The 23,225-nt window shown below is 42.4% G+C and overlaps 2 protein-coding genes across 5 annotated transcripts in view; both read left to right on the forward strand.

Annotated features, from left to right (window-relative positions):
- The window catches only part of si:dkey-220o5.5 (actin filament-associated protein 1-like 2), a 100,025-nt gene extending 92,562 nt beyond the window's left edge, over nt 1-7,463 (forward strand). For all 4 annotated transcript variants that reach the window (XM_024002700.2, XM_024002697.2, XM_024002699.2 and 1 more), the window contains 3 exons: nt 5,243-5,409; nt 6,329-6,439; nt 6,607-7,463. In XM_024002700.2, coding sequence (XP_023858468.1) covers nt 5,243-5,409; nt 6,329-6,439; nt 6,607-6,633 — 305 coding nt within the window. In that variant the 3' untranslated portion in view covers nt 6,634-7,463. The remainder of the gene's footprint in view (nt 1-5,242; nt 5,410-6,328; nt 6,440-6,606) is intronic.
- Nucleotides 7,464-8,325: 862 nt separating this feature from the next.
- fhip2b (FHF complex subunit HOOK interacting protein 2B) lies at nt 8,326-23,092 on the forward strand. The gene is made up of 17 exons (XM_070447362.1): nt 8,326-8,498; nt 9,457-9,535; nt 9,736-9,905; nt 9,993-10,097; nt 11,412-11,531; nt 11,787-12,002; nt 12,117-12,313; nt 15,487-15,503; nt 15,754-15,888; nt 18,596-18,855; nt 19,070-19,242; nt 19,457-19,597; nt 19,824-19,914; nt 20,028-20,171; nt 20,406-20,546; nt 20,652-20,752; nt 22,391-23,092. The coding sequence occupies exons 1-17, from the start codon at nt 8,448-8,450 to the stop codon at nt 22,500-22,502; spliced, it is 2,253 nt and encodes a 750-aa protein (XP_070303463.1). The 5' UTR covers nt 8,326-8,447; the 3' UTR covers nt 22,503-23,092.
- The last annotated feature ends 133 nt before the right edge of the window (nt 23,093-23,225 follow it).

Below are 23,225 nucleotides of genomic sequence, written 5' to 3' on the forward strand. Positions count from 1 at the left end.
ACAACTTGGATTCGTTTCTGACATTTTTTGATTTCTTGTTGTGTTTTTTTTATTTATTTTTATTATTTGTGTACTTTTTACTACATTGTTAGGAGCTAAGAATTTCACTGCATCCCTATAACATCTGAACTGTGTGCATGTAACGGATGTGAAATGGCTAGCTAGTTAGCGTGGTGCGCGCTAATAGCTTTCAATTGGTGACGTCACTTGCTCTGAGACCTTGAAGTAGTGGTTCAAGGGCCGCGGCTTTTGTGAGCGATGGGGTAATGATGCTTGTGGGTGGATTGTTGTTTGATGTGTGCGAGGGTCCCCTGGATCGCGCCCGGGTAGGGCGAGGGGACTAAAGTTTATACTGTTACATTGATGCTGTTGACCCGATCACGTGGTTGCTGTCAGGAAAAGAGGAGGTCGAAAGGGGGGGGTGAGTGTAACGGATTGTTGAAATGGGCTTAGCATGTGTTAGCGGTGGTGCGCTAATAATGTTCAATCGGTGACGTCACTCGCTCTGAGACCTAGGTAGTTGTTTCCTTGCTCTGCAAGGGCCGCAGCCTTTGTGGAGTGATGGGTAACGATGCTTCGGGGGTGACTGTTGTTGATGTGTGCAGAGGTCCTGGTTTGCGAGGGGACGGACTAAAGTTAAACTTTACATTGATGCTGTGTTGACCCGGATCACTGGTTGCTGCGGAAAAGAGAAGGCCTAAAAGGGGAGTCAGTGTTGGCCGAATGTGAAATGGCTAGCTAGCAGCGGTGGTGCGCGCTATAGTTGTTTCAATCGGTGACGTCACTCGCTCTGAGCTAGAAGTCTGTCTTTTCCCTTTGCTCTGCAAGGCCGCGGCTTTTGTGGCGCGACGATGGGTAACGATGCTCGTGAGTGGACTGTGGTTGATGTGTTGCAGAGCGTCCCTGGTTCGGGGGCGAAGAGAGGGGACGGAGCGCTATACTTGTTACACGTGACCCATAAATGCTTATTTGATTGACTGTAAGTCTAGTGCAGGGATGGGAAACCTGGCGGCCCGCCCCCCTTTTGAAGGCCCTCAGGCGAGGGTGCCTAAGAATTTCACAAAGGATGCGATTTGCTAAATATGGTTCTTGTATCATCAGTTTTCTCTTGTTATTGATCGTACCTGAAGTCGTCAATTAGCCCATGTCAGCACAACATTTTTTAGATTGCTAAATTAGTTTAGTGGCCAGCTACTGCGGCCCTTCATGATGAGTTCAGTTTTTTTTGTGGCCCCCAGCCCCATCAAAGTTGCCTATCCCTGGTCTAGTGCCTGATAAATTGGCAGAGTATGTCCAAATGGCCAAATGCGCAACATCAAGAGCATCCTGATCTGGTTGCATCACTGCCTGGTACGGCAATTGCTTGGCTCTGACCGCGGGGCACTGACAGAGGGTAGTGCGTGCGGCCCAGTGCATCACTGGGGCTAAGCAGCCTCCTGCATCCAGGACGGCTCTAACACCAGGGCGGTGTGGGATAGGAGGAATTGCCCTAACAATTGTCTTCAACGACCCCAGAGACCATCCCGCAGTACATAGACGCGCGGTTCTCATCGCTTGTTTCTGCATGGCAAGGCGGGTATCGGGGTGAGTGCCAAGGTCTAGACAAAAGTCGCCTCTCCAGGGAACAGTGTTTTAGCCACCCAAGCCAGTATGATCTGAGCAGGTAATCAAATGGCTACCGCCCTGGACTATTTGCAGTGTGTGTCCCACCCCCCCCCCCCCCAACCCCTCTTTTACGCATATATATATATATTTTTGCATCTGAGCTCCTAGAGTGTGCGGCTCTCCTTTATTTTTAAGTTTTCTACTCCGCTAGCCAGCACCTCGCCTAAATAGGTGTGCGTTTCTTTTTCTTCTAGATAGAACGAATCCAATTAACAACCCAAATAGCTCTGTAACAGAAATCCAAATGCAATCTATACGTATAAACACCGGATGAATTTAGACAARATATGCTAAGAATGAAATGTACAGCAGTAGATATAGTAGATTGAGCTGTGTCCAGTAATAAATCATATTTGGTGTGTATAAACAGTAACTAAAATGCAATGCAGAAATATTAGAATGAGCAATGTCGAGAATACAGTATTTGAGTAAAACATTTATACGTGTTAACCCTCGCAAGGCTGCTGGCACAGACGGCATCCCTAGCTGCGTCCTCAGAGCATGCGCAGACCAGCTGGCTGGTGTGTTAGGGACATATTCAATCAATCCCTATCCCAGTCTGCTGTTCCCACATGCTTCAAAAGGGCCACCATTGTTCCTGTTCCCAAGAAAGCTAAGGTAACTGAGCTAAACGACTATCGCCCCGTAGCACTCACTTCTGTCATCATGAAGTGCTTTGAGAGACTAGTCAAGGATCATATCACCTCCACCCTACCTGACACCCTAGACCCACTCCAATTTGCTTACCACYCCAATAGGTCCACAGACGATGCAATCGCAATCGCAATCACACTGCCCTAACCCATCTGGACAAGAGGAATACCTATGTAAGAATGCTGTTCRTCGACTACAGCTCAGCATTTAACAACATAGTACCCTCCAAACTCGTCATTAAGCTCGAGACCCTGGGTCTCGACCCCACCCTGTGCAACTGGGTCCTGGACTTTCTGACAGGATGCCCCCAGGTGCTGAGGGTAGGAAACAACATCTCCACCCCTCTGATCCTCAACACTGGGGCCGCACAAGGGTGCGTTCTCAGCCCTCTCCTGTACTCCCTGTTCACCCATGACTGCGTGGCCATGCACGCCTCCAACTCAATCATCAAGTTTGCAGATGACACTACACTAGTAGGCTTGATTACCAAAAACGACGAGACGGCCTACAGGGAGGAGGTGAGGGCCCTCGGAGTGTGGTGTCAGGAAAATAACCTCACACTCAACGTCAACAAAACAAAGGAGATGATCGTGGACTTCAGGAAACAGCAGAGGGAGCACCCCCCTATCCACATTGATGGGACAGTAGTGGGGAAGGTGGAAAGTTTTAAGTTCCTCGGCGTACACATCACGGACAAACTTAAATGGTCCACCCACACAGACAGCGTGGTGAAGAATGCGCAACAGCGCCTCTTCAACATCAGGATGCTGAAGAAATTTGGCTTGTCACCAAAAACACTCACAAACTTTTACAGACGCACAATCGAGAGCATCCTGTCGGGCTGTATCACCGCCTGGTACGGCAACTGCTCCGCCCACAACCGTAAGGCTTTCCAGARGGTACTGAGGTCTGCACAACACATCACCGGGGGCAAACTACCTGCCCTCCAGGACACCTACACCACCCGATGTCTCAGGAAGGCCAAAAATATAATCAAGGACAACAACCACCCGAGCCACTGCCTGTTCACCCCGCTATCATCCAAAAGGTGAGGTCAGTACAGGTGCATCAAAGCAGGGACCGAGAGACTGAAAAACAGCTTCTATCTCAAGGCCATCAGACTGTTAAAAGGCCATCACTAACATTGAGTGGCTGCTGCCAACATACTGACTCAAATCTCTAGCCACTTAATAATMAAAAATTGGATGTAATAAATGTATCACTAGTCACTTTAAACAATGCCACTTTATATAATGTTTACATACCCTACATTACTCATCTCATATGTATATACTGTACTCTATACCATCTACTGCATCTTGCCTATGCCRTTCAGCCATCGCTCATCCATATATTTATATGTACATATTCTTATTCATTCCTTTACACCTGTGTGTATAAGGTAGTTGTTGTGAAATTTTTWGATTACTTGTTAGATATTACTGCATAGTCGGAACTAGAAGCACAAGCATTTTGCTACACTCGCATTAACATCTGCTAACCATGTGTATGTGACCAATAAAATTGAATTTGTTTCAATACACAGTACAAAACCCCATGTCAAAATGGATAGAATTGCAGGAAATTAGCTTCTGGACTAGAGTGAATGGTATCTGAATAGAAAATGTGTATAGCAGTAGTTATATAGGATGAGGTTTGACTGGAATACAGTTTTTACATATAAAGTGGGTTAAACAGTATGCAAATATTATTCAAGTGAACCAGTGTTCAATGACTCTATGTACATAGGGCAGCAGTCTCTAACGTGCAAGGTAGAGTACTTGGTGGTAGCCGGCTACTAGCTAGTACCGAACACATATTGTATTCCACATTCCAAATGCAAAGAGACATGAGGGTTTGCCTAGATTTCACATCAATATGTACTTTAAGACCAATTTCTGTCCAATCTCTTTGCCACTCCATCTGTTATTCAGACCGGGAGCCAAATAGAGGATTAAAGATGTTTGTATGGAGTTTATTCCGCAAATCTGTGCAAAAATATGATTAGGGAAGAATATGTAACTTAGGATATTATTATCATTCTCCTGCATTAAAGTTTTTGACTTTTAAGTGAAACAATTCCACTACATCTGGCTTGCATTATAAAAGTGTCTACATAATGATATGTTATAACAGATTCTCTGAACAGAATTTTCCATCATCCCATAGTTTTATGTTGCAGTTGCGTGCTGTTGCATCAATGTAAAACACTACACAGACACAAACACATAGCGCTTTGTAATTATAGTGGTGGGAACACGGTTACTCTGGTCTACCCCCCCTACCCCCCCTCTGTTTTTGTTAAGTTTGAGCAGTTTAGTTAAAGAAGAAAAGTCTGGGACTACTTCATATAACACCCCCAGGCTATGGGTTATTGAAGTGCTGAGGCCTGAAGATATTGCCTGTTACCAGATCTGTTTGTGCTTTCAGGCCAAACATCACAAGGAGTTGACATGGTAGCACAAACAGATCTAGGACAAGGCTGCTGAAGATATGGGACATGTGAACACTGCTGAAATGAGTGTGCAGGCCAGGAGAGAATGTACGGCCACAGTTACTCCAGCTCTTACTCACTATTAAGAAGTGAGCTTGGATTCCTTCTTGGAGTTGTGGAGGGAAATGCTCCCATGTGCTCGGAGTTTGGAGAGTGCTGATGCGAAGCCGTCGTTTCTGGTGGTTTGGTCATGGCAGCAGGATCTAGCCTCATGGCAGAAGGTCCTTGTAAGGGCCTCTTAAAAACACATGATATCATGTTTTCCTCTCAACAAAACTGCCATCATTCGAGTCTTAGAGACAAAGTTGAGTTCCATATTAAAATTTGGTGCTCGAACTAACTTCATTCATTGTTAGTAAAAAAAAWATATATATAGTCTTTAACGTAGGTATTTAATGCAGATTTGTGACAGTGACTGCTCTGTAACAGGTAGGAAATCGTGTGAGGTGGAGCGGGGCGTTCAGAAACTGGACTTGACTGGGAAGAGAAGGGTACAGCTGAGAGCTGGGTCAGAGATGAACCTCATCACTGCAGGGAAGACCGCCAAATGTACCTCCTTCAGACAGTCTCTGGCCTTCTGTACAGAACGGGCACAGGTAACACAACTCTACACTGCCACCCACAACCCTGTTATGCCATCCAGAGGTCTTATCCCTGAAAATGTCCAGGGCCCATATTCATAAAGTGTCTCAGAGTAGAAGTGCTGATCTAGGATCTGGTCCCACATTTTCACCTGTCCATGTTATCTTATTCATTATGGTCTAAAATGGAACAAAATGATCTGAGATCAGCACTCCTTYTCTGAGAAGCTTTGTGGCACAATGCTGCCACTTGCTGTTCAGAATGCTCAACACAACACTAGTGTGTTAAACTGAAAATACAAAAGGCTTCATAATGTGACATGGTATCCAAACAGAATTTGTCTAATTATTAAGGTGACTCGTTAATAAATCAGGGGGAAAACTTAAAGGAAATGTTTCATCTTCTCTCCAGTTGTAGGTTGGACACATTTTCTCCCTTTATTTCATTCTTGTCTAACATAATGTCTGTGTAAAATGCCTTTCCCCCTCATTTGTACAGATGSCTGTGTGTTGAGAAGAAATTAGCATACAGTGCACATAAATAGACTATCCCTCTCTTTAGATACAATGACCAGAGGGACAGTTCAAAGATGAGGCCTTTGCAATCATTAGCCTCAAATAAATAATTTTCCTACAGAGCTTGAAAGGGTGATCAAAGTTGGCTGACCAAAGTTGCTTGACACATTGTAAACAAATCCAACTCAACAATACCAATCTGCATATCAGAACTTGGTAAGCTCCAGGAAGAAGAAAAAGGAATCACCTGCTACTACTCTTCTTACCAGTACGTCATTGTATTGGAGTATGTGTTTTATATCCACTTGGCTGGGTCACTTTGATATTGTGGTGAAGTTGGCTACTGTGGCCCCCATGCTCCTGCCACCATGGGTCTTTTCTAAGGTCTGTGCTCATTTTATTGGCCTTGTCTCCACAGGGTGGGTTTTTCACCCCACTACTGCGAAGGACTGCCTCCGCTAAAAACTCACTGAAAAGAGCCCCTTCTGCCCTATTTATTGAGCATGGCAAGGTGTTTCAGAGAAAGAAGGTAAGTTTTGGCCTAAATGGTCTGATAATCTGATAAAAGGAATCTATTCTGAACATCACTCTGCCCCATTGAGATAATCATATCAAGACAATTAAATTAAGGAATAAGTAAGTATAATTGTTCAATTAAATGTACCATGTGTTCTTTTTTTCTCATTRTTTTTGTAGGAGTGGGAGACAATGCCTTCTACTTAATACTATACTGGCTGTTTCGGTAACAATTATCTTGTATACATTTCCTATTTTCTACCAAACATTTTTGTCATCAGAAATGTCATCCATCTTGATGATAATACAATACACTATACTTTCTTTGCCAATGGCACCCCTTTCTCTATTTAGCCCATAAGGGTCTGGTGAAAAGTAGTGCACTAAATAGGGAATAGGGTGCCATTTGTGACATGCCCTTAGATAAACAGGCTTGTTTCTCCATTAAAACAGCGGCATTAATAAGAGATTCCTGTGAGGTTAATTCAATTGAAAACCTTGTAAAGCCTGACTCAGGAATTCAGGATTGTCTCTCAGTTTGAGGTGTAACACTTTCATTGTTTTTCTGTCTTTCATTTCTTAAAGAACAGTATGTATTGTCTAATTTGTCTATGTATGTATTGCAATTCATCAGACTTAACTTTGCACTGTTTTCATCACTAATTGAGTTACAATAAATACACAATGTTGAAGTCATGAAAAATACATTATATATGGATATGAATTGAAGTCATGTTCACCGTATACAGTTCTGTGGTATAATTTAAACATAGTTGCAGATATCTTTTTATAATGTGTTTTTACCATTACATTTTTACTTAGTATCACTGAGATGTTTTACATTCCTGAAATATGTTGTGATACAGTGACATCTATTGTAATGTTCCCATGTTTTTATTAATAGAGACTTTGTGTATTAAATGTTAGGTTGGCCTACTATTTGCTGTAAACTGACAACTGTGGTAATCAAACAGTAATTAAAACATCTGTGTTTGCTCAATAAAGTGTTTCTGGGGGAAATGTTTTGGATAAATGTACACTGTGGAAGTGTAGTTGCTTGTTTCTCAGTGTTGAATGCAATCATGAAAAACAGTTAACAGTTAGTTGACTATCAGATGACTTCATATAGTAAACTAGTCATGAGAAAAATAAAAGTGTGTATAAACCATCTGTAAACACTGTATATTATGGTTCTGCTTAACAGTGTGTTAAGGCCAGGTAAAAGAAAGTGTGATTTGTCTGGAAATCATCTTCTGAGGCTGGCAATATACCTTTGGGAGTACACATTCCCCCCTAGTCAAGGTGAGCCACTGACTGACAAGAACAACAACATGGGTCAGGACTCCCTAAAAACACGCCATTTCGATACAAGTGACCCTAAACATTTAACAGTTCTTCTAACCTGATATGAAAAAGTCATAGCTGTATGGAAGTGGAGTGTTATTAGGGAATCTCGGTCAGGTCAGATATATCAAAGATTTTAAATAACTAACCCAATATAGACTACAGCCTRTCGTTTCCAATGGGAGCAAATTAATCATAGATGGCAGAACAAGCATAGAGGTGAGCAGAGTCATTCGCGAGATCCTGTTGGCGTTTTATAGTATGTATTTGCATATTTCCGTTAGGGAACGCCCACTCTGAAATTCCCTTGCACTCCTTCTAAACAATGCATAAATGTTTAAACTTTGGCAAAGGGTAAAGTCTAAAAAACTGTGTCCACAATGTTCGTAACATATTTTAGTTTTGGGAAGAGAACTGTACTGAGATCAAATGTATTATTGGAGAGAAAAKGAGCAGAATGTCGGCCAGAAACCATCTCCTCCCACTGCCCGCCCCTGAGCTTCCTTTCATTACCATATTTGGTGGTGAGTGGAAACGCCAACCGGATGCCTCACATTTATACATCCGGTGAAACATCTGGCTAGTTGTTCTATCTGTGGAAATATCGTATTTGGAGCTAGCAAACGGAAAAATGTTTCCCATATTTTGTCAAACTTTTTATTAATTCGACGAAAATAATGGATATGTTCAGTAAACTGACACATCTCTTTCAACAGGCGTTGGAGACCGTAAGTAATGGTTGTTGACAAGCCCTTTTCGTACTCCACTTCCTGGATTTACCTAGCTGGGTAGATACTGTACGATGCAAGCCAATTGGCTAGCAGCTAGCTAACTTTACTTATTTGACTTTGGCTCATATAAAGTTAGCCAACGGCTAAAAAAGTTAGTTAGCGGCTAAAAGTGAACTATTTACAGGCCTTACATTTAGTTAAATGATGCGCCAAATAACAAGTTGCAGCCTAATCCAACGCGTTARCTAGCTAGCCAAGTAGTCAAAACTAGCTAACAAGATGGTGACAAGCGATCTAGATTAATTTATTTGGTGTAATATGCTTTTTGAATAATGCCAATGTTATTATGAAGTTGTGTAGATGTGTTAATCATTCGGACAAGTATCTAACGTTAGCTTGCTACCTTAAAACTACATATGCCATGGCGTCTGAAATGTTTGTTGATAAAGATTTCCAGCTATCCCATAGAGCTAGATAGGTGATTCATCTTTGTTTCTCTGATATGATAGCGCCTGTGAAAGCAAGTATGCAATTTTCTTCTTCTCGATTGGCTGATCCCTCCTGATGACCCGGTTGGACATGACTCCAACATGATCACCAGGAGAGATCAGCCAATGAAGTTGGAAGTCCCAACCAGTTAACTACATTCAAATAGTGGAACCCTCATTGGCTTTGGCCATGCTAATATAGATTTTTGGCCACTGGAGACCTCTAACATTCTCTATGGACTAGACTGACCTGACTCCATATTTGCTCAAGTGGAATTCCACAGACATATGATACCACATTCCATCAGTGGGCAACTTTCTTGTGGGATGGGGAGAGTGACAAGTTCATACAAGACAGGAGGAAGTGCAACTGATCAATGGAATATGTTTTGTGCTGGATAGGACATAATTGTTTAGGCACATATTCTTTGAGCTGAATCATCTCATGTTTCCCTTCTATTTTCTAGAGGGAGCCATCAGTAAATTTATTGGACTCTTTCGTGGACCACTGGAAAGGGATAACCAATTATTACATTGAAACTACAGGTAAGATTGAGACACTACTGAAATGTTGAAATTAAGAAAATGTTGAATACCCCAGATGTGCCACCAAGTGAGCTTGGCCTGAGTTACATTGCGAACTAACTTGTCAGCAGTAGGTCTATTTCCTTTTAGTACTGCTGTCATATTCGGCATGTGTTCATAATGGCCTATGTTGAGTGCATTCAACTGTGATGTTTTTCCAGTTCAAACGAGGCCTGTAAAGCAGACAGACATCCCATGGCGATTGAAGCAGATGCTGGATATCTTAGTTTACGAAGAGGGCCAACAGGGGCAGGAGGAGATGGGCCCTTGTATGGAGTACCTCCTACAGCACAAACTGCTGGAGACCCTCTGCACCCTAGGCAAAGCACAGGTACCACACACACAGCAGGTGAAATTATGTCATGTGTGGTAAGTTTTGATAACCCTCTCTTCGACACTGATCTCTTCGTCCTGCCAGTACCCCCCAGGAATGAACCAGCAGGTCCTGGTGTTCTTCTCCAAGATCCTGGTACAAATCCAAAAGCCAATGCTTCACATCCTCAATGTGTATAGGCCAGTCCAGGTAAGGAGTCATTCGATCTGGTTATTGTTCGTCACTATGTTGTTGTCTATGGCTGTTGGAAATTTGATATACAGTGCATTCGGGWACTATTCAGACTCCTTTTTCCACATTTTGTTACATTACAGCCTTATTCTAAAATAGATTTTTTTTTTCCCTTCATCAATCTACAGACAATACCMCATAATGACTAAGTGAAAACAGTTTTTTAGCCATTTTTGGTTATGTATAAAAAAAAAAATACCTTAGTTATATACAGTACCAGTCAAAAGTTTTTATTTATGTTTTCTACATTGTAGAATAATAGTGAAGACATCATGTAGTAACCAAAATAAATGTTAAACAAATCAAAATATATTTTATTTGAAATTCTTCAAAGTAGCCAGCTTTGAACTCTCTTGGCATTCGCTCAACCAGTTTCATGAGGTAGTCACCTGGAATGCATTCAATTAACAGGTGTGCCTTGTTAAAAGTTCATTTGTGGAATTTCTTTCCTTAAAGCGTTTGAGCCAATCAGTTGTGTTGTGACAAGGTAGGGGTGGTATACAGAAGATAGCCCTATTTGGTAAAATACCAAGACCATATTATGGCAAGAATAGCTCAAATAAGCAAAGAGAAACAACAGTCCATCATTACTTTAAGACATAAAGGTCAGTCAATCCGGAAAATGTCAAGAACTTTGAAAGTTTCTTCAAGTGCASTCGCAAAAAACATCAAGCGCTATGATGAAACTGGCTCTCATGAGGACCGCCACAGGAAAGGAAGACCCAGAGTTACCTCTGCCGCAGAGGATAAGTTYATTAGAGTTACCAGCCTCAGAAATTGCAGCCCAAATAAATGCTTCAGAGTTCAAATAACAGACACATTTCAACATTAACTGCTCAAAGGAGACTGCATGAATCAGGCCTTAATTTAAAGACTCCAATAAGAAGAAGAGACTTGCTTGGGCCAAGAAACACAAGCAATGGACATTAGACYGGTGGAAATCTGTCCTTTGGTCTGATCAGTCCAAATTTGAGATTTTTGTTTCCAACCGCCGTGTCTTTGTGAGACGCAGAGTAGGTGAACGGATGAACTCCGCATATGTGGTTCCCACCGTGAAGCATGGAGGAGGTGGTGTGATGGGGTGCTTTGGTGGTGACACTGGCTGTGATTTATTTAGAATTCTGGGCACACTTAACCAGCATGGCTACCACAGCATTCTGTGAAATACAATTATCTATCGTTGTCTCTTTACCAAGATAAAGTGATATTTTAAATGTGGTTTCCTTAACTGTAAAATTGTCCTCCCAAAATTCCTGACATTGCTCTCAACAGAAGCTGGTTCGTCTGTGTGGTCTTCTGGAATCGCAGACTGAGAAAGAGGAGGCTCAGTTTATGTTTGTTGTTTGCTCCAGGGTGAAACAAGATCCGTATGTTCTCAACTACATTTTAGAGGTACTTTAAAATTCGACCTTTTTGATTTGGTCRTGCATTTTCAAGCACTAAACATGTGTAGGCAATGGGCATACTGAATAGTAGTACTAATGGTAGAAGTTCTAAAATTAAAAGTAGTGGTAGTAGTACTTTATCACGTCATTAGTTTGACAGTAGTTGCCTAGATGTAGTTGATTTCATTGCATCATCCGAAGTAATGTCAACGTATGATTGATGTTTTTTTTGTTTTTTTACACTGTTTTACTTGTCATGTAGATTAAAAAGGATAATCACTCCAAGAGGTCTATTTCTACCTCTGAGGATACAGAAAAAGGGAGAAGTGGAGAAACTGTGTCTTCCAATTACCCCACAGCTTCCAACCCTGCCTCCACCTCCAGTCCTCAACAGCACTCACCCACTGACTCTCCATCCACTATTTTCCCAGCCAATGCAGGCCTCATCCATGTCTTGGTCCACTTGAGCAGAAGCCAGGTGTGTTCAGCAAGACTATTTTACAAACCAATACATAATTCATGAATTTGAGGCTTGTAAATGAACATCAAGTTATCAATAATTTGCCACGTTTTTCTTTGTCTCCTTKTTCAGAAAAGCAGAGTTGCACTGAAAGCCTTTGAGAGCTTGCTGCTCCTTGTCAGCATACCAAAGGAAGATACTGCAGTGTGCCTAGCTGAAAGCACCCCACTGTGTCAGCTACTAGCTGAGAGGTTGTGTGAGCTCTTCAGCCAGCTCCCGTCTACGCTGGAACCTGCAGACATCCACAGTTTCCCCCAGACCCACTGGAAGTGAGTTTAGTGGCCCAGAGCATGCAGGAGCCCTTACTGGTGAACAATGTACTGAAAACTCAAAATAGTCATGATTCTACAAGCCTCTTGTTCAGTTCACCACGAGGGGCTTATTGGCTCTGTAATTTGAAACTTGTAAGTGTGCTTTAAACAATGTACATTTTGCATACAAATAAGATTATTTCTTGGTACATTTGAAACAAGTTCTAGTTGTGATTGCAACCGGACTAAATTGTGAATGACTCGGAATGCATTGCTTGACTGCCGTGAGGGTGATAAGTTCATTATCGTTCGAACTGCAGCACCCCAAATGATTTATTCTTGAGTTTGTTGAGCAGATGGGCTGTTTGTTTTGGTTCTACAAAGCTGTGTCCATCATAATGTTCAATAATCAATTAATTGCATTAAATCTTGCACCATGTGATCAATTATCAGTTCTAAATGTGGTAATTCTTTTGCAGCATTATCTATTTTACCTGCATTCATATAGGACAGACAGTTGTTGGTCAGAACACGTCTCCAGAGACACCAGAGGTGCGCATATTAATCATGCTGTAGAATTCATTACAGCCAACAGGTCAAACAAACTGCTAAAATAAACAAGTCACTCAGAAAAATGAATCGTTCGCGAACTGAAGAAAGGTGTGGGAGGGATGGAAGAGGAGCAGGGGCCGGTGTGACAGTCTGTGTGGCACGGAGAGAGAGAGAGAGGGAGAGTAGCCAAACCGACTCGCGCTAGTTAGATAAGCTATGGCAGCAACAAGTTTGTCTCATACCATTTGGTCGTGCCTGCCTTGGCTGCTTCAAGGTCTATCCTTGCAGGCTATGTAGCAATGTTCCATAGATCATTTGATTTAAAGATGCAGATATCGCTCCCCCCATTTCCTGGTTTTCAGTTTGACAAAACAAGGAAGTCGAGTGTAGAGAATCATTGTACCATCTAAACCGTTATGAAATATATTTTCCATAACCAAAAATATTGTATTTTCAGCTGTTTGAAGCAGTTGTACAAAACCAAAATGAAACGTAAGAACAGGAATCATGGAAATGGTGCATATAGAACAAATCTACCGCTTCTAAGACTTGCTTTCAATGAGAATGACAGATCTGTAACACATGTTTGCATGAATTAGCATATAATACCCTGCAACAATAATTGTAACCCTTTCACCTGTTCAAGCTATCCCACCAATAMATCTATATTTTCACCACCTATTTCAACTATAACCAGTCACCACCATTACTACTACAAGTTATTTTAAAACCATACATACTTAAAAACAAGCTAACAAGCACACCACATTTTCTTCAGGAAATGTACTTTTCAGTGATCACTGTTAGCCAGAAGAGTTTATTTATTAGATAGAACTACAGCTAGCTATCAGTAGGTCTACAGTCGTGGCCAAAGTTTTGAGAATGACACATATTAATTTCCACAAAGTTTACTGCTTCAGTGTCTTTAGATATTTTTGTCAGATGTTACTATGGAATACTGAAGTATAATTACAAGCATTTCATAAGTGTCAAAGGCTTTTATTGACAATTACATGAAGTTGATGCAAAGAGTCAATATTTGCAGTGTTCTTTTTCAAGACCTCTGCAATCCACCATGGCATGCTGTCAATTAAATTCTGGGCCACATCCTGACTGATGGCAGCCCATTTGTGCACAATCAATGCTTGGAGTTTGTCAGAATTTGTGGGGTTTTGTTTGTCCACCCGCCTCTTGAGGATTGACCACAAGTTCTCAATGGGATTAAGGTCTGGGGAGATTCCTGGCCATGGACCCAAAATATCRATGTTTTGTTCCCCGAGCCACTTAGTTATCACTTTTGCCTTATGGCAAGGTGCTCCATCATGCTGGAAAAGGCATTGTTCGTCACCAAACTGTTCCTGGATGGTTGGGAGAAGTTGCTCTCGGAGGATGTGTTGGTACCATTCTTTATTCATGGCTGTGTTCTTAGGTGAAATTGTGAGTGAGCCCACTGGCATGACACAGGACTGACGGTAGTGCTCACCTTGTCTTCTCCGGACAAGCTTTTTTCCGGATGCCCCAAACAATCGGAAAGGGGATTCATCAGAGAAAATGACTTTACCCCAGTYCTCAGCAGTCCAATCCCTGTACCTTTTGCAGAATGTCAATCTGTCCCTGATGTTTTTCCTGGAGAGAAGTGGCTTCTTTGCTGCCCTTCTTAACACCAGGCCATCCTCAAAGTCTTTGCCTCACTGTGCTTGCAGATGCACTCACACCTGCCTGCTGCCATTCCTGAGCAAGCTCTGTACTGGTGGTGCCCCGATCCCGCAGCTGAATCAACTTTAGGAGACGGTACTGGCGCTTGCTGGGCTTTCTTGGACGCCCTGAAGCCTTTTTCACAACAATTGAACCGCCTCCTTGAGTCTTGATGATCCGATAAATGGTTTTTAGTGCAATCTTTACTGGGCAACAAATATCCTTGCCTGTGAAGCCCTTTTTGTGCAAAGCAATGACGGCACGTGTTTCCTTTTAGGTAATCATGGTTGACAGAGGAAGAACAATGATTCCAAGCACCACCCTCCTTTTGAAGCTTCCAGTCTGTTATTTGAATCAATCAGCATGACAGAGTGATTTCCATCCTTGTCCGTCTCAACACTCACGCCTGTGTTAACGAGAGAATCACTGACATGATGTCAGCTGGTCCTTTGTGGCAGGGCTGAAATGCAGTGGAAATGTTTTTTGGGGATTCAGTTCATTTGCATGGCAAAGAGGGACTTTGCAATTAATTGCAATTCATCTGAATCACTCTTCATAACATTCTGGAGTATATGCAAATTGCCGTCATACAAACTGAGGCAGCAGACTTTGTGAAAATGTATATTTGTGTCGTTCTCAAAACTTATGGCCACGACTGTAACATACAAACCTGTTCTTCAACTACCACAAGTACTTTTAAAGAGCTGTCATCATTAGAATCAACATCATTCTCTCTCCAAATAATAGCCTACAACTTGAATCATAAATTATCATTCAACTACAATCAAACTTAATTTACACTAAACGTTTTACAAAAGTAACTCGTGGATCTATTTATCTGAAACCCAACATAATGCGATGATTCAGTTGCTTTGCTAAGTGTTGTCCACTTGATCCTGCCTTTATTCCCATCTTCTGACAGATCACTTTGTCCTGTCTTGCAGTTTCACATGCAAACAACGTGGGTTAGACATTTTTATGATCTAACTGCCCCACAATCCAAAGTAATAAGGTTGATTATTGTTATTAAAGTAATCAGACCAATTATTTACCAAATTTGACTATGTAACTGCTTTGTTTTAAATAGGAAGTAAAACTTTTAAACTTCCATTACACAAAAATACTTAGAGCTAAAGCAAGCCCACAACTTTACTTGTACAGTTATAATCTTGTTTTCATTTGGTAATGGAGCCTGATGATGTTTTGTGCAGTGTTCCATTCTCTCAGAGCGGGTATGCAGGAAAGCCAGTCGTTTCCTGGTAGTGAGCACATGGAGAGGTTTTTCGCTTGGCTGGACTTCCTTGACCATCTGATGAGGGAGGCACCAAAGGAAAAAAAAAAAAAAAGCTGAAATACTTGACCATTTAATTGAGTTTCCACCAAGAGAGGATGTCGAGGTGCAGTATATTTGCTGTTTTTGTAGAACCTCGCTGTGAAATTGGCCAAAAGAAATTCACACATTGCTGGCTTGCCGGTGGTTCTACAGCATGAGCTGCTCCCAAATGTAAGTGACCCCCACCTACATTTCTCCAATGAGGTTTTGTACATATACAGTGCATTCGGAAAGTATTCAGACCCGTTCACGTTATCCACAAGTTTTTGTTTGTTTTATTTCTCAAATATTATAAAAAAAACATCAAATTGACATACAGTGGGGAGAACAAGGATTTGATAACACTGCCGATTGCAGGTTTTCCTACTTACAAAGCATGTAGAGGTCTGTAATTTTTATCATAGGTACACTTCAACTGTGAGAGACGGAATCTAAAACAAAAATCCAGAAAATCACATTGTATGAGTTTTTAAGTAATCATTGCATTTTATTGCATGACAAAGTATTTGATCACCTACCAACCAGTAGAGAATTCCGGCTCTCACAGACCTGTTAGTTTTTCTTTAAAGAAGCCCTCCTGTTCTCACTCATTACCTGTATTAACTGCACCTGTTTGAACTCGTTACCTGTATAAAAGACACCTGTCCACACACTCAATCAAACAGACTCCAACCTCTCCACAAGGCCAAGACCAGAGAGCTGTGTAGGACATCAGGGATAAAAATTGTAGACCTGCACAAGGCTGGGATGGGCTACAGGACAATAGGCAAGCAGCTTTGGTGAGAAGGCAAAACTGTTGGTGCAATTATTAGAAAATAGAAGAAAATAGAAGAAGTTCAAGATGATGTCAATCAACCCTCGTCTGGGCTCCATGCAAGATCTCACCTCGTGGGGCATCAATGATCATGAGGAAGGTTGGAGGATCAGCCAGAACTACACGGCAGGACCTGGTCAATGACCTGAAGAGAGCTGGGACACAGTCTCAAAGAAAAACCATTAGTAACACACTACGCCGTCATGGATTAAAAATCCCTGCAGAGCACGCAGCAAGGTTCCCCTGCTCAACCAGCGCATGTCCAGCCCGTCTGAAGTGTTGTCAATGACCATCTGGATGATCCAGAGGAGGAATGGAAGAAGGTCATGTGGTCTGATGAGACAAAAAATAGAGCTTTTTGGTCTAAACTCCACTCGCCGTGTTTGGAGGAAGAAGAAGGGATAGTACAACCCCAAGAACACCATCCCAACCGTGAAGCATGGAGTGGAAACATCATTCTTTGGGATGCTTTTCTGCAACGGGACAGGACTACTGCACCGTATTGAGGGAGGATGGATGGGGCCATGGTATCGCCGAATCTTGGCCAACAACCTCTTTCCCTCAGTAAGAGCATTGAAAGATGGGTCGTGGCTGGGTCTTCGAGCATGTCAACGACTGAAACACACAAGCCAGAGCAACTAAGGAGTGCTTCGTAAGAAGCATCTCAAGGTCCTGGAGTGGCCTAGCCAGTCTCCAGACCTAGAACCCAATAGAAAATCTTTGGAGGGAGCTGAAAGTCCGTATTGCCAGCGACAGCCCCGAAACCTGAAGGATCTGAGAAGTCTGTATGGAGGAGTGGGCCAAAATCAATGCTGCAGTGTGTGCCAACCTGGTCAAGAACTACAGGAAACGTATGATCTCTGTAATTGCAAACAAAGGTTTCTGTACCAAATATTAAGTTCTGCTTTTCTGATGTATCAAATACTTATGTCATGCAATAAAATGCAAATTAATTACTTAAAAAATCATACAATGTGATTTTCTGGATTTTTGTTTTAGATTCCGTCTCTCACAGTTGAAGTGTACCTATGATAAAAATTACAGACCTCTACATGCTTTGTAAGTAGGAAAACCTGCAAAATCAGCAGTGTATCAAATACTTGTTCTCCCCACTGTAACTATTGAGACCCTTTACTCAGTACTTTGTTCAATCTTGGTTTCATCACACCAGAGAATCTTGTTTCTCATGGTCTGAGAGTCTTTAGGTGCCTTTTGGCAAACTCCGAGCGGGCTGTCATGTGCCTTTTACTGAAGTGTGGCTTCCGTCTGTCCACCCTACCATAAAGGCCTGATTGGTGGAGTGCTGCAGAGATGGTTGTCAGAGAAGTTTCTCACATCTCCAGAGGAAATCTGGAGCACTGTCATGAGTGACCATCGGGTTCTTGSTCAACTCCCTGACCAAGGCCCTTCTCCCCCGATTGCTCAGTTTAGTCGGGCGGCCAGCTCTAGGAWAAGTCTTGGTGGTTTCRAAMTTATTCCATTTAAGAATGGAGGCCACTGTGGTTTTGGGGACCGTCAATGCGGCAKAATTTATTTTGTACCCTTCCACAGATCTGTGCCTTGACACAATCCTGTCTCAGAGCTCTACGGACAATTCCTTCGACCTCATGGCTTGGTTTTTGCTCTGACAACTGTGGGACCTTATATAGGTGTGTGCCTTTTCAAAATCATGTCCAATCAATTGAATTTACCACAGGTGGACTCAATGAAGTTGTAGAAAAATCTCAGGGATGTTCAATGGAAACAGGATGCACCTGAGCTCAATTTCGAGTCTCATAGCAAAGGGTCTRAATACTTATGTAAATAAGGTATTTCTGTTTTTTATTGTATGACGATTGATGGGGRAAATTATTTAATCCATTTTAGAATAAGGCTGTAACAAAATGTGGAAAAAGTCAATRGGTCTGAATACTTTCCGAATGCACTGTATCTGGGACATATGGACTATTATTAATCAGTGGTTTGTGTTTTAGGTCTGAGATGGGCGTGCTGGTGAACACGGCGCTGCTGTGCTGCTCGGTGCGTCACATCCAATCCCCTGCCATGGTGGAAGAGCTGGTCTCATTCCTCCTAGGCAGACACACACAGAGCGAGCAGCGCTTGGACACAGAGAGTCATGTGCTGCGTTATCAACTTATAGAGCACTGTGACCACATCTCCGATGAGGTAAGCCGAAGGTGCTGCTACTGTAGCCCTCAGTAAAGGCTGAACATGACTAAAGACGAGACAACTGGAGTTCACATCTCTCATGTTGCTACTATGAATATAGTTAAGCTATTTGTATTCCCTTATTCTTCTTTTGGCATACAACACTAAGGAAGTACCAGCGTTATTTCTGGTTACTGCTGGTGACGTGCTGTGCTTTCTCTCTGCCTCCTAGATCAGTATCACTACTCTGCTCCTGTTTGAAGAGCTCCTACAGAAGCCTCACAGGGACATTCTCTTCAACCTGGTCCTGAGGAACCTGGAGAACCGCTGCTACGTGACACGCACTCTGGGGGGAGGGGATGATTGCAGGCATTTCACTGACACCGATCCCGTGGAGGAGAACGAGTGAGTTAACTCATCCAGAGGTAGAGCTCCAATGGAGAGATTACCTCTCTGTAGGGGCTAATAAAAATCAAGGTTGTTGCGAGCCACTGACACAGGGTGAATTGCGTAGTTAATCATGACWATGACTAGTTCATGAGTATACAGTCAGCAATACCATTCAGGAATGGCTTCTACACTATCCATATCTTTTTGTGTTCCCCTTGTACCTGAACAGAGAACTAGAGGAGGACCCTTTCTTCACAGACATGTACGGCGAGGATGAATTCAACAGCTCAGAGCAGCTTCTGCATCGACCCCAGCTCATGAGAGAACATCGCTGCAGTGGACAAACTCAAGCATTGGACATTGTAAACAGGTGCCATTAACCACAGAATGAAATAGAACACTGATACAGTTCTCTCTATGCAGTTAATAATTAACCATCAGTAATAAAATTGAGTCTAGGCACAACATTCATCCCCTCATTCAAGTTATAAAGAAAACTGATCAGACATCTCTCATGAAGGAACTACTTTTTGTATTTTAGCATCTATAACTCGCTTTACAGTTTTTAAACTTTACACTGTCGTTTTGTTTTGCAGTTTTCTGTGTTTGGTCCCTCAAGAAGCAAAAACCTCTCAGCATGTCCAAGGTGCCCGATATGAAACTTATGTCCATGACGCTCATGAGCAGGTGAGCGGAGAACTTCAAGCAGTGAAAGTCATTGCCAAGAGTAGCATAAGTGCATACATTGAGGTCTCAGATCTGACCCAAAAACATCAGATTTGTTTTTATTTTACATCTAGTTTAAAGAGTGCACTGCATTCTTGCTCGATTGGGATTGGCCGGAGTCCCTCAAACCAACCGAGTTGTCTGTATCCAGTTCTGATTTCTTCGAAGGCCACTTCCTCAAAGTCCTGTTTGACAGAATAGGCCGGATCCTTGAGCAGGTAGCCTTCAAGGGATTTATTTTTGCATTTTGTTCATTGGTCCACTGTATATACAATCCCAAAATGTTTTGCATGTCTGCAATCATGCTCTCAAGATGGAGCACTTTCAGTACAACTGTGTTTTGTATATGGTACAATTATTGCATAGTCATCATAATACATTAGTGACCACCATGAGTGCTGTGTTTAGTCACAAACATCACTTCACTTGTGACGTGTGTGTCTCTCTCTTAGCCCTATGAGCTGAACCTCCAGGTGACATCGGTGTTGTCCAGGCTGGCCGTGTTCCCTCATCCCCACCTCCATGAGTACCTGCTGGACCCCTACATCATCCTGGCCCCTGGAGCCCGCTCCCTGTTCTCTGTGCTCATCAGGGTGGGTGACCTCTACACTCACCTTCTTCCTTGTCTTTTTTGAAGGTTTTACCGAGCTATAGTTTTCACAAATACATTCCTAATTATGTTTCTCCTGGTTTGACAGGTGATAGGCGAACTGATGCAGAGGATCGAGGTGATCCCAAACTTCACAGAGAAGCTTGTGCATGTCCGAAGGCAGCTGATGGGCCTGGATGGGGAGTCTGGGTAAGTGCCATAGAGAAACAAAGTGCATTAGGAAAGTATTCAGACCCCTTAACTTTTTCCACATTTTGTTACATTACAGCATTATTCTAAAATTAATTTAAATTAGTTGTTTTCCCTCTTAAACAATTTTTGCTAATTTATAAAAACTGATAACATTTTACGTAAGTATTCAGACCCTTTACTCAGTACTTTGTTGAAGCAGCGATTACAGCCTCGGGTCTTCTTAGGTATGACGCTACAAGCTTGGCACACCTGTATTTGGGGAGTTTCTCCCCTTTTTCAAGGTAGATCCTCAAGCTCTGTCAGGTTGGATCGGGAGCATCGCTACACAGTTATTTTCAGGTCTGTCCAGAGATGTTCAATCGGGTTCAAGTCCGGACTCTGGCTGTGCCACCCAAGGACATTCAGAGACTTGTCTCGAAGCTACTCCTGCATTGTCTTTGCTGTGTRCTTAGGGTCGTTGTCCTGTTGGAAGGTGAACGTTCGCCCCAGTCTGAGGTCCTCAGATCACTGGAGCAGGTTTTYATCAAGGATCTCTGTACTTTGCTCCGTTCATCTTTCCCTCTATCCTGACTAGTCTCCCAGTCCCTGCCGCTGAAATACATCCACACAGCATGATGCTGCCACCACAATGCTTCACCGTAGGGATGGTATTGGCCAGGTGATGAGCAGTGCCTGGTTTCTTCCAAACGTGACGCTTGGCATTCAGGCCGGAGAATCTTGTTTCTCATCGTCAGAGTCCTTTAGGTGTCTTTTGGCGAACTCTAAGTGGGCTGCCATGTACCTTTTTACTAAGGYGTGGCTTCTGTCTGGCCACTCTACCATAAAAGCCTGATTGGTGGAGTGCGGCAGAGATGGTTGTCCTTCTGGAAGGTTCTCCCATCTCCACAGAGGAACTCTGTCAGAGTGACCATAGAGTTCTTGGTCACCTCCCTGACCAAGGCCCTTCTCCCAATTGCTCAGTTAGGCTGGGCGGGCCAGCTCTAGGAAGAGTCTTGGTGGTTCCAAACTTCTTCCATTTAAGAATGGAGGCCGCTGTGTTCTTGGGGACCTTCAATGCTGCAGGCATTTGTTTCTGGTACCCTTCCCCAGATCTGTACCTTGACATAATCCTGTCTCGGAGCACCTGAGCTCAATTGAGTCTCATAGCAAAGGGTCTGTATACTTATCTAAATACGTTTKATTTTTAGTACATTTACAAAAATGTCTTAACCTGTTTTCGCTTCGTCATTATGGGGTATTGTGTGTAGATTGAGGACCTATTTAAAAAAAAAAATAATAATAATAATGTTTTTAGAATAATGCTAATGTAACAATGTGGAAAAGGGGTCTGAATACACTGTGTATAAAAAGTTTAAATTAATTATGTGGTAAATGTGTGCGTAATGGTCAGTGATGTAGTGGTTAAAAGTTGATCACCATGCGCTCTGAATGAAGTTCCTTATATTTTCAATGCAATATGTGCGTAAACACTTGTGCAATATAAAAAAGGTGTAAATGGCATTCATGTGCGTTGACCCTCCACTACACCAATTGGTAGTAATACAATACATGTGTTCTTCTTAATAACAAAAACCACCCTCCGGAGAAGCAGACTGAGGAAATGACAATGATTTTGTGTGGATCTTGCCTCCCCAGAGTGGATCACATGCTCCTGCTTAAGGGAGTGATCATCYTGGAGGAGTTTTGTAAGGAGCTGGCGGCCATTGCCTTTGTGAAACTTCCCGCCAACAACACTGACACCTTGTGAATCCTTGAACGGAACACTCAGTCAGAAGACGGATGACACCGGTCACAGCTGCTTACGCGTAAACTAAGCCATAGATGACAGGAGGTACAAGGACAATAGTTGTTCTCCAAAGATGAGGCATTGGTACTTGCGAGAATAGAAAATGTGTAAGATTCATCTCCATTTTTAAGTTTATTGTAAATGCTGAAATGTTTTGCTTTGAGTTTAGCTTATGTTACATGATGACTATGCAAACAATAATAACTATCTTAAGCAAATTATCACACCTGGAAGTAAATTATGCAGTTGATCAAATCAATGTAAAAGGTTGCGTTCCATCTTGTCTTTGTAACAGTTGCGTATATAAGATTGCTGTAGGCTATGCTATCCCTCGTTCCTGAGAGGTATTCATAGTGCTTATGTAGGATCATGTTCTTGTTCATTATGGTCTAAAAGGCTAAACTGATCCTGGATCAGCACTTTTAATGAAGCTTGATATGATCATCTGGGCTGTGAGACTGGTTGGAACAACCTAAAACTGCATTATCCAGTTTAACTATTGATACTTTCTGTTTGCATGGCGATGAGTCAGTCCTGGAGGCAGAACTGAGCGGTTTCCGCTAGATGGGCCAGGTACAAAGTCTAAATAAATTAATACCAAAAAGCAAATGTTTTAATATAAAGGTTAGGTTTAAAATTATTTGTACTTTGTGGCTGTGCCAGCTAGCAACCACTCTATGGAGT

Source organism: Salvelinus sp. IW2-2015, linkage group LG15, assembly GCF_002910315.2.
Source record: "Salvelinus sp. IW2-2015 linkage group LG15, ASM291031v2, whole genome shotgun sequence".
NCBI lineage: Eukaryota > Metazoa > Chordata > Actinopteri > Salmoniformes > Salmonidae > Salvelinus > Salvelinus sp. IW2-2015.